This window comes from Dromaius novaehollandiae, chromosome Z (assembly GCF_036370855.1).
Source record: "Dromaius novaehollandiae isolate bDroNov1 chromosome Z, bDroNov1.hap1, whole genome shotgun sequence".
Taxonomy (NCBI): Eukaryota; Metazoa; Chordata; class Aves; order Casuariiformes; family Dromaiidae; genus Dromaius; species Dromaius novaehollandiae.
This window is the reverse complement of record NC_088132.1, coordinates 30,685,520-30,701,743: the sequence shown is the minus strand read 5'-3', so window position 1 is coordinate 30,701,743 and position 16,224 is coordinate 30,685,520. Positions and strand designations below refer to the sequence as shown.

The 16,224-nt window shown below is 43.9% G+C and overlaps 1 protein-coding gene across 2 annotated transcripts; it reads right to left on the bottom strand.

Annotated features, from left to right (window-relative positions):
* Window positions 1-308: 308 nt before the first annotated feature.
* LOC135324719 (procathepsin L) lies at window positions 309-5,452 on the bottom strand. Of its 2 annotated transcripts, XM_064501551.1 has the most exons (8): window positions 5,332-5,452; window positions 4,798-4,933; window positions 4,332-4,454; window positions 4,093-4,248; window positions 3,538-3,762; window positions 1,917-2,085; window positions 1,475-1,592; window positions 309-711 (listed from the first exon to the last, which is right to left on the bottom strand). In XM_064501551.1, exons 2-8 carry the CDS (start codon window positions 4,921-4,923, stop codon window positions 612-614), a joined length of 1,017 nt encoding a protein of 338 aa, XP_064357621.1. In that variant the 5' UTR covers window positions 4,924-4,933; window positions 5,332-5,452; the 3' UTR covers window positions 309-611. The 2 variants fall into 2 exon arrangements, with proteins under 2 accessions (XP_064357621.1, XP_064357622.1); XM_064501552.1 differs by lacking the exon at window positions 4,798-4,933 and having other exon boundaries at window positions 5,332-5,401.
* Between the last annotated feature and the right edge of the window lie 10,772 nt (window positions 5,453-16,224).

The window sequence follows — 16,224 nt, the reverse complement described above, 5'->3', positions numbered from 1 at the left end:
AGACACATTCAGAGTAGTAAGTAGTTGCAAAGAAATGGAAGGCCACATTTCAGTCACTTGACTAATATTTTAGTGGATAAAGGCATTTTTCTGCTTCCCCTTTCCAATAATTTGTTGTGTCACAGACACACTGTATTCCATTTTCTAACAGCTGTTAGCCATTCCCAGATGCAGTTGCATTTTATACCAGTGCAATATACCTCTTTCATGAGGTATCTATACAAGATTCAGTTAACAGTATCATTTAGGATAACTTTTGATAAAGACTCAAAAAACACCCAAAAGACCAAAAAGCCAAATCATCTGTATACACTGAAATTCAAGTGTTTATTTAAAAAGTAAACCTTTGGGCACATTGCAATTTAAAAAAAGGAAAAAATACATAGAATAATCTATTAGATTAAGCAGTCAAAAGCCAGCAATATTACAAGCTGTTTACATACCAACATTTACATTAATTTAAAACAAGTGGCATGTCACCAACATGTAAAACTCAAGAGTAAAAAAAGATCAAGTTGACTTTTGAAGGATACAAGTCAACCACATGTGTGAACATGGGTTTGGTCATTTAGTTTAAAACAACTCTTGCACTGAAATGTTCAGTCTTCAAATTATACAAGTGGATAGCTAGCAGCTGTTGCTATCCCACAGTGGTTCTTCCTGTCTTTTGCCATGTAGATATATCCTTTGTCACCCCACTTCTCACCCCAGCTGAAAATAGAAGTAAAGGGTTTGTTTTCATTTTCAGAAAGAAACTTACATTTACCACAACAAGTGTTTTAACTGAGAACCACTGCCTCCTGCATTCATGGAGGAAAAACAAGACAGCTACAAATACTTTTGAACAAACCAAGGTACATTACAGAAGAGGCACCAAAAGCTCACAGAAAAAGGGTGCAGCCCTCCAGCTCCTCCTCGTGCTAGGTAGAAGCCTCTGTGTATAACCCTGGATTGCAAGTGCCTGAAGTGCCCCACTGTTTCAGTGAGAACCTAGTCTGCAAGCAGCATTTGAGAGTGGTGCCCCAGTAATGCTGGGAACACAAAACACTCATGTGATGTGCCCTTTGGCATTTACTGTTTTCCTTCTAGCTTATGAGAGCAACTTCATTTTAAGAGTTTAATTGTTACTCTACTTCACACAAGTGAGCAACCCTTTCCAAAAATCCATCCCCTCCCACAACCTCGTTCCCCCTCACCCCCATCACTTTAACAGCTTCTCAGGCTGTGCCAGTACCAAGCTTCTTGGAATTAACCTCAAAATGCAGAAGAAAGTTTGCTGCTTGGGGCCCACTTATTAGGTAGCCAGCAGCACAAGTTGGGCTTAACTTCTGCCATAAGATACCCTGAGAACAGTCTTCAGGTTTTCCCACATGTAAATCAACTACTGTCCTTCCTGCCCCACAAAACTACAAGAGACAAGAAACCTTCCTTCCCTCCCTCTCCCTACAAGGGTACTGGAGAGAGAAGATCTCACCTGTTCTTAACAATCCAGTATTTCTTGCCATCTACATCTTCCCCCTCGAAGCCATAACCTACAACCAGAACACCATGGTCCAGGTCTTCACTGCTACAGTCTGGTTCATAGTAGATACCTGAAGAGAAGCAAGTTCATGAAGTTAAGATACAATCCCCACATGTGAGCAAACTCGCTTGCAAGAAACCCTCCTCCCTCATCTGAGTATGTGCATTTCACAAATCAGGCCTTGCACAGCTTCTTGAAGTAGTCAGAGAGGTTCTAAGTGAACTGTCACAGCAGAAACTGAGGGACAAGGACCCGTATATGTGGAGAATCATGGTTGTGTGCTATGTCACAAGATCACAGCTCCCCACCTTCCTCCAGCTAAATTCAAGGGTAAATACTTTGTTAAGCAAGTAGCAAAGACTTCTTTGTATGCAAGTTGCTAATAAATCCCCACCTGACTGATAAAACTGGAATGAAGAGTGGCCTGCATCAATAGCAACAGACACTGGACCCACAGAGGCTACTGCTTTCATGAGAGCTCTTTCATGTCCCTGAGGGATGTCCACAAAGCCAGTGTCGTTAGCAGCATTGTACTCTGCCTTGTAGCGACAGTCTTCATCATCCTAAGGAAAAAAAGTCCTAGTTACTACATAGTCACCCACTTAAACACATACAGGCGAGCACAGGAACTACACCTGTGACTTCACTGCCTTGAAAAAGGACCTTGCTTTTGTTCTGCTCTCTTCCTTCAAAAGGAGGACTGAAACAACTAGAAACTGCTTTCCAGTTTCCCCAAGGTACAGACAAAGGACAGAGCACCTCCCCCTGCCAAGAAAAGCTTTAGTGGGATGCAAAAGGCCTTCACATTCTGAAACCCTGCACTCTTTGGTGGGCAGGACAAGTCTCTTTTCAGAGAAGAGGCCCAGAATGCGTTAATGGGAAATGGAGGAGAGCCAAACATTCATTAATTACAAACCAGTCCAGAAACAGCTCAGCAAGCAAGCACTTAAAGTCCACAATTTTACAGCCTGTCAAAGAGTCTAGAAAACTGCTCAGAATAGTCTGAAAATTAGTCATTTGATTATTATATGGATTTACATACAGCATTCTTGTATTTTGGGATTCTTCTTTACATCATCATCTTTGTAAAAAAACCCTAAACTATTAGTGCCACAGCCAATTACCTCAGGAGGGAGGCTTAGTTTGGAAGTCAGCACATTTTAAAGTCAAAACAAATACAAGTATGCACATCCCTGCTTTTCTTGTGTGATAACACAGCTGGAGCTGCCTTTCCCCTTATATACTTAGGAACAATTAAAGAAACACAGGGCACAGTAAGCAACTCAGTTGCTTACTGTTTGTAATTAGCAAGCTAAACACTTCAATCAACTTGGCTATCTGGAGAAACCAAGTTTTAGTTTCTTTAACAAGCAGAACTCCAAGTGGTGGAAGCCCACATCTCAGGCTCTCAAGTGACACCACCATTTATTCTTGTTCTTTCTTCCTCTAATGCCCATTTAACTTTTGGTAGATTGTCAGAACCATTTCAGGAGTCTGACCATCATCTGCATTTCCACACACTTAGTTCAGAAGTGACAGAAGACATGACTACAACTACCTGCCACAGTCATGCCAGCTACAAGAATCAAGCTGGTCTATGGGTAGCACCCCATAATAGCTTAGTTATGAGCAGCAGAATTGCATCCCTAGGATTAAATAGCAGTTCCAACAAGTGCTGGGTCTTGGCTTAGTGTGTCAATCAAGATAAGACCTGAGGTCTGATAGGATGGCAGCAATGAGGAGGAGGAATAAAAATATTTGCTCTAGTTTTTCCAGCTGGTCTGGTAAGATTTTGACCTCGAAGACCAGTAGCAGTATGCAGTTCTTACTAAATCTGGGGCTAGCATCATTCTAGGTTTTTCTTGTGCAGGGGCAGGGAGATGCAAGAAGAGCAGGTATACTGATGAATACTTAAATAGACATTTTCCTTTCTAGGTATGAGTTTTCTGGCACATACAGATTTGTCCACACAATGTATGCAACACTTGCAATACAAGTTCAGCTACTACATTTACCTTTGCAGTGTATGGGTAGGATTCTTCTGAATCAATTCCCCCATTGTCTTGCACGTACTGGAAAGCCTGGTCCATGAGACCACCATTGCAGCCTTGATTCCCTTCAGGGCGGGAACAGTCTACCAGATTCTGCTCACTCAACGAAACAAGTTTGCCAGTTTTTCTGAACTGCTGCCCTTCGAGAGCTCCCGTTGTGCTGAAAGCCCAGCAAGAGCCACACTGACCCTGAAGCAGAAAGTGAAGTCACAAGTTACCACTGCAGGCAGGTGGAGTAAACAAACAGTTCCTACCACAGTCAAAATGTAAAAAGGCACAAGCCAAGTCCAACTTCATTTGGACACACTAGGAAGATGAAACTGAAGCTACTAAAGTCTTTCCAGTTCTTAGACATCTAAGAGATCAATTCCTATACAATTCTAAAGGACTACAGAAGTTTTATTGAACTTGCACTAGTCTTCATTAAACAAGTCCTCAGTATTTTTGCTCTACAGAAGTGGAGGCAGCATTCAGGTAACTGAACCTATAACTGGTTGAAAGCCCACCATCATAGAATACCTGGTCTTTAACTGGAGTTACATATCCTTTCTCTCTCCAGTCTACAGATCTTGGTGCTTCCAGGAAGCTGGGCTCAAGGAACTGGGATCCTCTGTACTTCCGTCCTGACTTCTTGTGTACGTAGCCGTTCATCAGCTGTCTGAACTCCTCAGTTGTCTGAAGAGAATTCAGGACATGCAGTCACCATCTAGCAAATGCCGCTCTTCAGAGCTACATTTTACACCTCCCTTTATACATACCATGTCACCAAACTGATTCATTCCCAGCTTGTAACTATGCTTTCCTAAGGAGTGATCCAGATTGTGGAGTTCGATCATTTTCAGATTCTTCTCCCACACCACTCTCCTCCAGCTTTCCTCTCTCTGAGGGGCCAGAAAACAACATACTTCAAGAGAAAGTTCAAGCAGAGTTTCACATTAGTTAGAGCACGCTTCCTTATGGCTTGTATACTCAATGCAGACTACCCATAAACAAAAACCAGAATGTTATGTAAGAGATGGTAATTTTGCCATCCTCAGAAGGTAAGAAAAATATATAGTAGCAATGATTAGCTACATGAACAAAGGGAAGGGACCTGGGAAGCGGGACGATCTTTCGCAAACGTAGGTCAGACCCAGCATTAACACACAGCAGTCGTGACTCAGCTACGCGGGCCCAGCGGCGAGCCGGGCGCTCGCCGGGCCGCACACACGCCGGGGCGCTCACCTCATGGTAGCCCTTGTTGTGCCACGACTTCCACAGCCGCCAGTGGCCATCCAGGTCGGGGTCTAGTCTCGGAGCAGCGGAGGACAGCCCCAGGCACAAGGGGAGTATGCCCAGAAATACATTCATGCTGGCAGGCCTGCGAGGAATGAGGCGGCACCGCTCAGACAAAGCGCCGCGGACAAGCCGCGGTCTCCTCCACGGCACCGAGCCGGGGGAGATGTCGGGCCCGGCACGAAACTGCCCGCCGACACGGCGTCGTCCCCCGCCGCGCCGGTTACGGGGGAGGGGGGACAAAACCCGCCTGCCCCGGAGGAAGGGCCCCCCCCCCCCGCCGCGGCGGGCAGGGCGTCCCCGGTCCCCGCGACACAACACGGCCGGGCCCCGCCGGAGGCCGCGGCGGCGCAAACCGGCGCGGAGCCGCAGCCGGGCCCGCCCGCACCTGCAAACAAGGCCGGCGCGGCCGGGCGGGGGAAGCGCCGGGAATGGCGGCCCCTTCCCTCCAGCCCCGCTGCCTAGCCCATGGCCCCGCCTCACCTGGCTCCCCCGCGCTGCCCCACTGCCCGGGCCGGCTCGGCCCCGCGGCCCCTCTTATAAACCGCCGCGCCCGCGCCCGCGCCCGCCCCGCCGCGCCGATTGGCGGCGGGGCCCGGCCAGGCCGGGTCTGGCCTCGCCCCGCCGCGCAGCGCCGCGCAGCGCCGGGCCGGGCGTCCGTGAGGGGCCGCGGCGCCACCGCGCCGGGGGCCGCCGCTGCCGCCCTGCCCGGCCCCGGCCCCGGCCCTGCTCTCAGGCCCGCGCCGGGGTCGGGGCTCCCCCGCGGCACGCGCAGAGCCGTTGGCGTGGGCAGCCTTGCCCCAAAGATGGGTGTTTTGTGTCAGTCCTGGTGAGCGGGGTCACCGCGGGAGGGCGGTGGCTGCGGGTATTTGGTGTTGAGTTTAAGAGGAGTTTTTGAAGGTCTTAACTGGCAGACCGTAAGGAAAAAAGAAATCTGAAGGAAAAAAGAAAAAGAAAAAAGGGCCGGGCGCGTGCACCCGCGGGAACGCCAAGGCCTCCCCGTTAGCCAGCCGTGATCGGATGGAGGAGGCAGCTCACGCGCTGGGTTTCCCGTCGCCGGCGGCCTTTGCCAGCGATGTCTGCTGCGAAGCAGAAGGTGTTGGTGGCACCGAGAGCTGCCCCACGGGTGAAACGGGAGATGTACTCGTGGGCAAGTGTGCGTCTAACCCGGCGTGGACAGACGTTCGTTTCAAACGGGAAACTTCCCCCCGCGATGGAAGAGCAGCGGGAGGTATGCAGGTTCCCCCATAAACTCCTGTAAAACTAATGTTCCTGACTGCTTGAGCTCGCAGATTTAAAAGTACATGTTTATGTAAAAAATGGGTTTATAGATTGTTGCACAACAGCAGTAAGGCAGAAATCATATGATGTGTGCTTCTCCCTTTTCGTTGATGTCTTGAGACACAAAGTGTGTCATTAAAACAAACATGTTTCCTTACGCAGATTATCACAGGAGCAGTCTTTGGCCCGGAGTAGCCCCGCGCAGCCAAACATGTGGAGAAGGTGTAATGGTTGTGTTTTCTCCTGAAAGTGCTGATGTAAGTCTCGTGTCACTGAACTAATACTGATTTCACAAAAATGTAAGTGTAAACACACCTAACAATGGTTTTCCTTGATTAGTCAGTGAACATAAAGCTGCCAAGAAACAAGATGTTTTAAAGCTAAGCTACTTACTTCAATATAAGCTTGCAAATGGACGCTCAGAACTGATATATCAGGATGGTTGATACATAAGCAGACATGTCACTTTGAGCAGGAAAATGGGAATTTTTTAAAGGAAGAAAAAAAAAGGAAGAAAAGTGCCATATACTGCAATAATCGACATTGCACATTTGCACAAGATCTAATAATTAATAGTGTATACAGATTGAAAAATTAACCTAGATGTCTGTGTGCTTGCCATTTAACAAAACAGCTTTCTTTTGTATTTCTAATTGTCAAGCAACAGTTTCAGACCAGCCTTTTCCAAGGGAAATGTTCTATTTCCTTCTTTCCAGAGGAAAATGAAAATCCAGGCCCTGAATAAGTATATGCATTTGTATCTTTCCAGGAAGCTTTTCACTACTTAACCAATTCACATGTAAATAACTCAGGAGATTCAGATGAAATTTGCATAGTGCAACTACCTCATAGTTAGGGGCTGGAATATTTTTTTAATTGTTGTGGCATTTGAAAAGCTTTTTCCTCACAGCTTTTTGTTGATATTTTCTGTGCAATGGGACATTTCAGTCCCATTTATGTTAGCTGTATTTCTACAACTCTATCTGATACAACTCAGCATCCAAAGGCTACAATTAAGTTCTCAAATGAACTGTGGACAAAGAGTCTTTTTTAAAAGGCAAGATGTTTAGCTAGTGTGACAGGAGGTAAATTCAAAGCTACAGAAAGTCTTGCACCATAAATCACATGTTTCTGCTCTGTAGTGCATGCTAAGATGCACCAAGACAAATCGATACTTTTCCGGATGGCATGAGGTCTTGTGTATATGGGGAAGTTACCACATCAGCAGCTAGCATGTGATACCACAGTGTACTAGCTGTACCATGCTACCTCTCCTTGTGGAGACTCATAGTGCGCGTGTGCACACGCGCACACACACACTCTCTCTCTCTCTCTCTCTCTATTATTTTCACTTTGAAGATAAGTTCACACTGCAAGTTTATTTAGCTGCCCTACATAAGCAAATCTTAACCAACAATTTGTTGCGATTCTTGGACAGTATGTTAACTTTCATCTTGCACTGAGTCATAACTGTTGTATGGACATATCAGTTCCCCAGGTATTTTGGTATGTCCTCCATCTCCATTCCCCTAGTGCTTTTCCCGTTTCTTCAGCAGCATTATTTCTCTACCTCCCCGTCTTCCTTTGGTTTCACTGTTGTTGTACAGCTAAATTCTGTCTCTCTGCCTTCAGTACTCCCTGAGTCATTTTGCCTTTCCTATTTATTCAACCCAGCAGCACACTGACTCATCATGATGTCTAATTAGACTAATCCTGAGGTCCCAAATCTCTATGCTCCCTGGTGGGAAGCAAAGACAGGAAGCATTGGAGCCCAGGTGCAGAAACATAAGCATATGCAAGAGAAATTGGCATGGCAGGGGCTAAGATCAGACCCTGTCATCACGAGACTGCCATTTAGAAGCTTATGATAGGAAACTGGCCTAGGACTACCTGAACTGTGCAAGCAAGTCCTGTCTGAGATTTGTATGACATTGTCATGAACACCAAGACTGCCAGCAACGCTGCAGAGACCGTCAATAACATGAATCAAGGCAAACATGCCATATTAAACAGCTAATACTTAATTTTATTCCCAGTGCTGCTACAAGGCAGCCTCTGTCCCAATGCTGTTCCCACTGCTCCTGTCTGTACACCATGACATGCCAGACTGAGAGCCTAGTGTGGTGGTGGTCTGCTGAAATGAACAGAGGGTCAATGGCAGCAGTTAGAGGTATTAACCAGAGAGATAATGCTAAAAATTATTTTCCATCAAAACTGTGCTACTTCATGACACCCTACTTGATGACACCCATCACCCAGCAATCTTTGCTGTACTGAAAGCATCTCTGTGGGAACCAGTAATAGCATGAGGGTCATGTGTGCAGAGCACTCATTCCATGTTAGCAGAGACATAGGTTGAAAGCAAGAGCTCCTCAGTCCCTCATCTTCAAACTTCAGCTCATGCCATGCCATTCTGGTCCAGAAGAGACCTGGACAGCCATGCTAATCACAGTAGTAACAGTCCTTTTTTGTAGTGAGCAGAAAGACCAAAACTTTGAAGGAAGAAGACCCCCTGTCCTTTATTTCAAATCTTTCCTGTTTGGAAGATAACTTTCCATATTACTTTAAAAAAGTGGCTGTTGGGGAACTCAGTATATGCAGAACTCTGGCTATTTTGCCAAAGACATATCACTCTTCTAAGACACAACAACACTTCTTTAGTAACTGGTCATGCTTCTGTTACAACAGCTAAAAGATAGCCTGTCTATGCTGACTAACAACCACCCTGTGGCTATCTGGACCTACAAGTTTTGAGATGGCTGAGGCCATGTATTTCTCAATAGGCACAAGAGCTTACATAGCGATGTGTTGCCTGTGCAGCTGGTGGAGTCAACTCAACATCGATCTTCAGAGAAGTATCTTACTGAAATGAAATTCAGCTGCCGCTGTTCTTCCCAGGTGTGCAGCACAATCCTCTCCCACTGCAACCACTCTGTTTACTTGAATCCAGAATTTCTGAAACTTGTTTCGTGCTTTAAGTCCTTCTTCCTCATCTTTCTCTTGGTACAACTGTGCAGAGGAAGGGGCCGACCTGTATCACAAGAAAAAGACCCAGAAATCCAAAAAGCAAAACTCCTGGGTAATGGTAGTTGACTTGCAAAGCTGCAGCAAGTCTGGCAATGTGTCAGAAACATCTGTGCAATGCAAGAAGAGTAATCCAGGTCACACTTACCGAGGTAAGAGCGTGCACACAAGCAGTTCGCATAGACCAGCTGTCTCAAGGTAATTTGTGTGCCATGATCCTTACTGAGGTAAAAATCAATGGTTTGTTTGGATTTCTCCACATAACAGCAAAGAAAGGCTACTTTAGTTAGGCAAACATTGATTTTGTATTAATATGAAGACTAAATTCAGGATCTATGGAATACATAAACTGATCTGGCTTGCTTAAAAAGTGATGATCGTGAACATGTTTTTTTTTTTTTTTGCTAGGTTAAGTTCATCTGACTTAAATCTGGTTTCTTTCATTTTAACTTACTAAACTCTGACTTAAAAATGGACTTGTACAGCAGGCAGGTAGTAATCAAGGTGTGTCTTACAGTATTATCTAACCTCAAGTGCATATGACTTCATTTCACTGCAAGGTTTTGATTAGCTTTTATTTGATGCTACCAGAAAAACAGCAAAATTATTTCCCAGTCACAGTTATACTTATGGTCAACTGAAAGCTGATCCAGTTTAAAAGAGCACAGGTGTATTTTAGAAGCACTGAGCAGATTTTAAAAGCCAGAGTCTGGTTATTCGTCATGTGTATGTGTAGGAAAATGGAACTTTGAAGAACCAGGTCAGCTTTCTTTTTAGCAAAGTAATCATGTTTTTCTTATATTTTACAGTAAGGATTCTTCTTACAGAAAACAAGTACAGAAAAATTCCAACACCGACGTGTTTTTCAGAATGTTAGGGGGATGTGAGAAAACAGTTATAGAAAAGATACCTATATGTCATCTTAAAAGAAAAAGTGCTACTAACTTTAATATATATTTTGAATACCAGTTTCAGAAACAAGCTTTTAAAAACAGCAGACATTTTTTACCTCTTTGGTAAAAAGAGATTCTCACATTACCCTTCTTCCTGTGGCTGCATGAAAAGTAACCACCCTTCCTGCCCGACTTGGACATTCCTCACCAAAGATCTGAAATCACTTTGGAGTTTATAAGGTCCCTTTGGCGTTAACAGTGTTTATAAATACCAACTCAAGAATCTTTGTTTTGCATTCTTTCTGGTAAGAAATCAGATTCAAATTGTGTTTCAGCTGAAACACTCGTAATGAAATTAGTTGCGTCTTTGTTAGGTTAGAAAATGAAGCAGCATCTGCTTCAAGGGAGCATAGATACGGTTCTGTGAGTTTTTGGAAGACCTCGGAGATGGCAGGGAAGCAGTGACACTACCCTTCTTAAACATCTTTTTGTTTTCAGCAGTCTTGTGATCTCCCAAAAACCATCATTTCCTCACCCAAGTGCAAGATAAGAAACTGCATTCCAGCCTCTCTGCTGGCCTGTCACAAGGCAAAGGCAACTCAATTTACATCTCAATATCTTACCTGATCGCAGGAACTGGGGAGTGATGCAAGGGATTGCTTGCCTTGCAAGCAAGACAGGGCAGCCTAGTATTGCTCCTTCTGCTGCGTTAGGGTTTCCCAAAGCGATGTTGTCTTCCTGCAAGGTCTCTTTTGTTCTGCTGAAGTTATTTTTGTCTGTGTTTTGGTTTCTTTTTTCTTTTACCTTAACTTGTATTTTTTTAGAGATGCTAAATATTGAGTCACACTTGAAATCAGCCTTGAAGCTTTGACCATGGTGTAACTCACATACTTGATATTTCAAACATCAGTTAGATTGAGGCCTCAGTCTTTACTCAGTGTCTCCTCTTGATTTCTGCCTGACAGTCATTTCTGAGCTTCAGGAGGCTTATGATATTGAAAGCTAACACTGGGGGAATAGTAGGAGAACATGGGGAAGTATCATGTTAAATAGCTGATGTGAAAGTTCATGTATACAGAATAATTTCCACATTGTATCGACATCTTTCTCTAAAATTTAAAGGACTTTGGTGCTTTTTTCTTCATACTAAAAAGAATATTTCTTTGCAAATTTTAAACACAAGTAGTTACTATCTCTTGATTCTCTTGATTTACAATTCTTATTGTAACACATTGAAAGTTATTTGGAAATCCTGCCTACATTGTAAGGTTGATCTGACTAAGGCCAGTTTCTAGCTTCCCATCTCTACTCTGCGGATCACAGTGAGGGTATTTTAACTGAGTTCCAAGAAGGCTTTGAGGAGCATTTCATATACTATTTAATATTTGAAATCTCATTTGGATTTAAACAATCTACCATTTCTGTTTTGAAACTGAAGCAGTAATAAAGATCAGAAAAGCCGAAATCTTTCAGTGCTTCAGCATAATGTTTGTACTTCTGCAAGCTCTTGTAAACAGCTGCGGACTGTGAAAGAAAATCTGTTTGTCTGTCTTCTGTTGTTCTTGGAGCAGTGGTGTCTAAAGGGCAAGTTGACATGCTGTAAAGCATTTCCCATGATAAGGTTAAAGATTGTGAGTGATGTGAGGAATTATTTTTAAACTGAAAAGTTACAGGCTGGGCTTCATTAACAGATCATGTGAGGGAAGGTTAAACAAAAGCTATTCACGAAAGAAGAGAGGGCAATTGAAACAGCCAAATACTGTTTTAAAATCGGTTTTCATGGAAATCAGGTAGTAGGGAAAAAATGAGTGCATGTGCTGAATGGGTTAAAGCAGTAGTGACTCATGTGACTCATTCTTATTCTACAGATAGGAAAACAGAGGCAGAGACCAATGTCTGAAATAAAACTGTTATAGCTAGTGAGATCTAATGAATGACCATTGGATAGCTCAGTCTAGTCTCTTCAGTAAGGAAGTTTGCCATGGTAAATAATTATACATTCTCTTTTTCCCCCCTTCTGCCAATGCAAATAAATGCAAAGGGTGGTGTTAATTTTTGAGATGCAATATAATATATAAGTAATATAAATCAGAGCAATATGCATTGCCTTGCCAGTCTCTGAGATCCACTTGGAGCATATTCAGCCCTCTGAACACTAGCATGCTGGTAATTACTGCCAGATTTCCATAATCATTTCAAATATTTTTATCACTTATGTCTGGTACTACAGCAGGTCTTTTCTAGGACCACACTGATCAACAAGGACCTGCCTGATTGAGATCTTCTCCTCACTATTGGTAGAGCAGAATTTCTTTTGACCTTTCCCTCTTTGATCATCCTAACCCCTTGGAGCATCCCAAATACACACCCCATAGCTTCAGGTCAGAGTGGGAGAAGGAACGACCTTCTGTACCGGTTCCTCATGGGGCACTGAAGGTGCATTTGCACAGTGGGACACTCATCTAAATGTGAAATGAAGCTGAAAGTGTTTTACAATGGTTTAGTTATTGTTTGATACACCTGATGGTTGCACTGCTATTCAGAGGGACCTCAGCATGCTGGAGAAATGATCAGAGAGGATTATCGTGAAGTTCAACAACAGGCAGTGCAGAGTCCTGCCCCTGGGGAAAAATAACCCCATGCTGGAGAGCAGCTTTGCAGAGAAGGACCTGGAAATCCTGGTGGACAAGTTGGACATTAGCCAGCAATGTGCTGTTATGGCAAAAAAGGCCAGTGGTATCCTGGGCTGCATTAGGAAGAGCGTTGCCGGCAGGTCGAGGTAGGTGATCCTTCCCCTCAGTGCTCTACTCAGCACTGGTGAAACCACACCTGGGAGTGCTGGGTCCAGTTCTGGGCTTCCCAGCATAAAAAAGACATGGACATACTGGAGTGAGTGCAGTGAAGGGCCATACAAATGATTAAGGGACTGGAGCATTTCTCATCAAGGAGAGGCTGAGAGAGCTGGGATTGTTCAGCCTGAAGAGAAGGCTGAGGGGGGATCTTATCAAGGTGTATAAATACCTGATGGGAGTGTGTGAAGAAGACATGCGCAGACTCTTCTCAACAGTGCCCAGTGACAGGACAAGAGGCACAGGCACAAACTGAAACACAGAAGGTTCCAGCTGAACACAAGAAAACCCTTCTACTGTGAGGGTAATTGAACACTGGCACAGGGTACCAAGAGAGGTTGTAGGGTCTCCATCCTTGGAGATATTCGAAAACTGTCAGGACAGGATCCTTGGCAATGTGCTGGTGGTGACCCTGCTTGACCAGAGGGGTTGGACCAGGTGATCTCCAGGTGTCCCTTCCAACTCCAGTGATTCTGCGATTCTGTGAAACAAGCATAGTTAGTGGCCATCACTGAACAAGAGATACTTTAGGTAACTGTTCCACATCACAGTGGTGTCTTTACCACCAGTGCCAATCCCACTCACCAGTGTCTTCCCCTGCTCTTGCTCCAGACAGTCTTTTGGCCTGCAGTGGTGCAGTGCTGGCACAGGGGCTGCAGTGGGTGGTTGGTGCGGTGCCTGTGCCAGCATACAGCTGTGCTGGAAGGTGGCTCGGCCGTCTAGCGTTTGGGCCTGCTCAAATCTGAGTTTCACCATTCACATTTCAGTGCCTTTTTTTAACAGATTCCTCCCTCCCCATCAGTATCACTAGTCAGAGACTCAGCTATCAGAGAAGTAAGCTATTTTACAGACTGGATTGCAAAAAACTCATTACTTACAATAGCTACGATTTAATGCAAACGTCTGACCTTTGCCTATAACCGGAAAGAGGGCTTGACCCGATGCCCCATGCCTAGGTTGTCTTCTGCTCCCCTGCCCGATGATAACATTCCCAAACACCTCCTATTAGCATGAAAGGCAGACAGCTGAGCACACACTGCAATCTGAACAGAGCCCTGGGTGGTTCCTCTTCCCTTTGTTAACTTTTGTTGAGAATTTCATGTTCAACTAAACAAAAATAACTGTTCAAAAGCATGTTGTGTTTAAAAGAGAACAACCCGGGTTTCTTTAGCTTTCTTTAGGTGGCTAAGGCTGCAGCAGCCACACTTTTCAGGATACAGGAGCCACGGGCTCATGCATCTCTCCTCCACACCATGGCCATTAATCTGCCTGGGTAAAGGGAGGTTTCTCCAGCTATCATCTGTCTCTGCTCCTACAGGCTTTCTCTGCTGCACATTTCAATGCATCTATACACAGGCCCTGTCCTGACATTCAGGCCAAGATACATTCCCAGTCTGGTTTTATATGCTTAATCCCCAAATGCTTTGATAGAGACAGACGGAAAGAAAATCAGCATGCTACAGGTCTAGAGTTTACCTATGAAACCTTACATTGTGACTATTTTTGACTATATGTACAGTGGCAACTATCAGTGTATAACCAAAATTTTTTTTAATTATTATTTTTTTCTTAGCAAGAAGAGTGTATTGGGGTTTGGGATTTGGTGGGGGTTTTTTTTGGCATGAGTGATGATTGTTTCTTGAAATAATGTCACCATAACTCATAATGTGACCTATGTTTTTTCATATATTGTTCAATAAGCTGAATTTTCACTGTCATGAAGTGTTCATGGCAAGTACATGAAAATTACTAGAAAGAAAGGCAAACTATTAATGTAAGAACATGTTTTAGTGATGTTCTGTGTTTAAATTAAAATGCTCTTTCACATTAGTATTAAAAAGCTCCCCATGTCATTGAAACGAAAACTACAGAAATTATCCAGTAAAATTCCAGGATTAGACTTGGTTGAGTTGGCTAAAGGAATTTCTAATTCCACATAGGCATGTTTGTTTCCCCTCCTCTGCTTTACTGCTCAAGTAAAGGTGGCGAAACTCAGCTGAGGCTAGTCCATACTTCTTCCTGTATCTGACTACACCTAAAAACATATTTAAAACATTCCCCATGCTGAAGTAGTGTCCAAGCCTTCAGTTGGCCGGTTTGTCTAAACAGGACTGAAAACATTAAAACAACTTCTAAAAGCTATCAAGCAAAGCCTGATAGGTACAGATTTTATTTAAAAAATAGTTTAGATAACTGAGACTTGGCTAATTGGCTAGCTTTCTGTGCTTGCTTTTGGACAGGAACTAACATGCACATTTTTTAAATGATATCAGAACGGCTAGCATGGAAAAGTCTGCTTGTTTTAGCTCTGGCTGTAACGTGCCCGTTTCACGTGGTCTCTGGGAGAATTTTGTGCTTTGCAGACAACCCCAAACAAACTCAGCAACTTTGAGGTGGTTGTTTACGCCGCCTGCATTAGGCTCAGCGAGGTAGAAGTCCACTTCCTCAGCTGCTGGCTCTTCTGCCGCCAGTGGTCTTCTCCTAACCTCTCTCCTAATCTTTCCTCATGTGACAAAGGTTGTCTGCTGATGGGTCTTCAGGCAGAGTGAAAATGAACACAAACAAAGTTGCTTGAAGCAACTGATAGCTGATTTGAGTAGAAGTGGAATTTCTTAATGTTTTCTCTGGCTTTTTCTCTTCCACCCACCAGGTTAATTCACAATGTCCTGAGGCTCTTTAATGTCTCAACCTCTTCTTAAAAAAGAAAAACAAAAATAAAAAAAAAACTTTTTTCTTTCCCTCCTTCCCCCAATCTTTATCAGCAACACCACTGACTCTGTAAAATTCTCTTTCCTTAAGTGTCAGCCTTGCCTTATCACTATCCTTTGAAAGAAGCAGAGGGCAGCAGACGCCCTAGATGCTGTGGTAATGCGCATTGTATGTTTTCAGCTAAATCTTGATTGGAGGTAATCAAGATGAAACAAAAAGGAGATAGTAACATACCTCATTGTAATGGTATCACTATTAAATGTAATGCATTCTCCCATGAACTAACAAAGCACAAACATGTTTGTTAATTAAGCCCTGTGAGTGAGTGAGGGATCAATCCTGAAAAGAATTTGGGACTGGTGTCTAGAAAATCTCCATTCAGCCCCATCCTGGCAAGCCAGCAAATACCTCACTACAGGCTTGCCCAAAATTTAGGGGCAGAAGATGAAAGCCAATACTCAAATTGTGTGTGTGAGGGTTTTGTGTGGTTTTTTTGTTTGTTTTTAGGTAAAGCAAAAATGAAATTACCTTATTTGAAAAATGCCCAGCACCATTTGCTTCATGTAAAGCACTGGAAAGATTACAAGAGTTCATCCTCTCCATTTATGGCTGGGCCACCA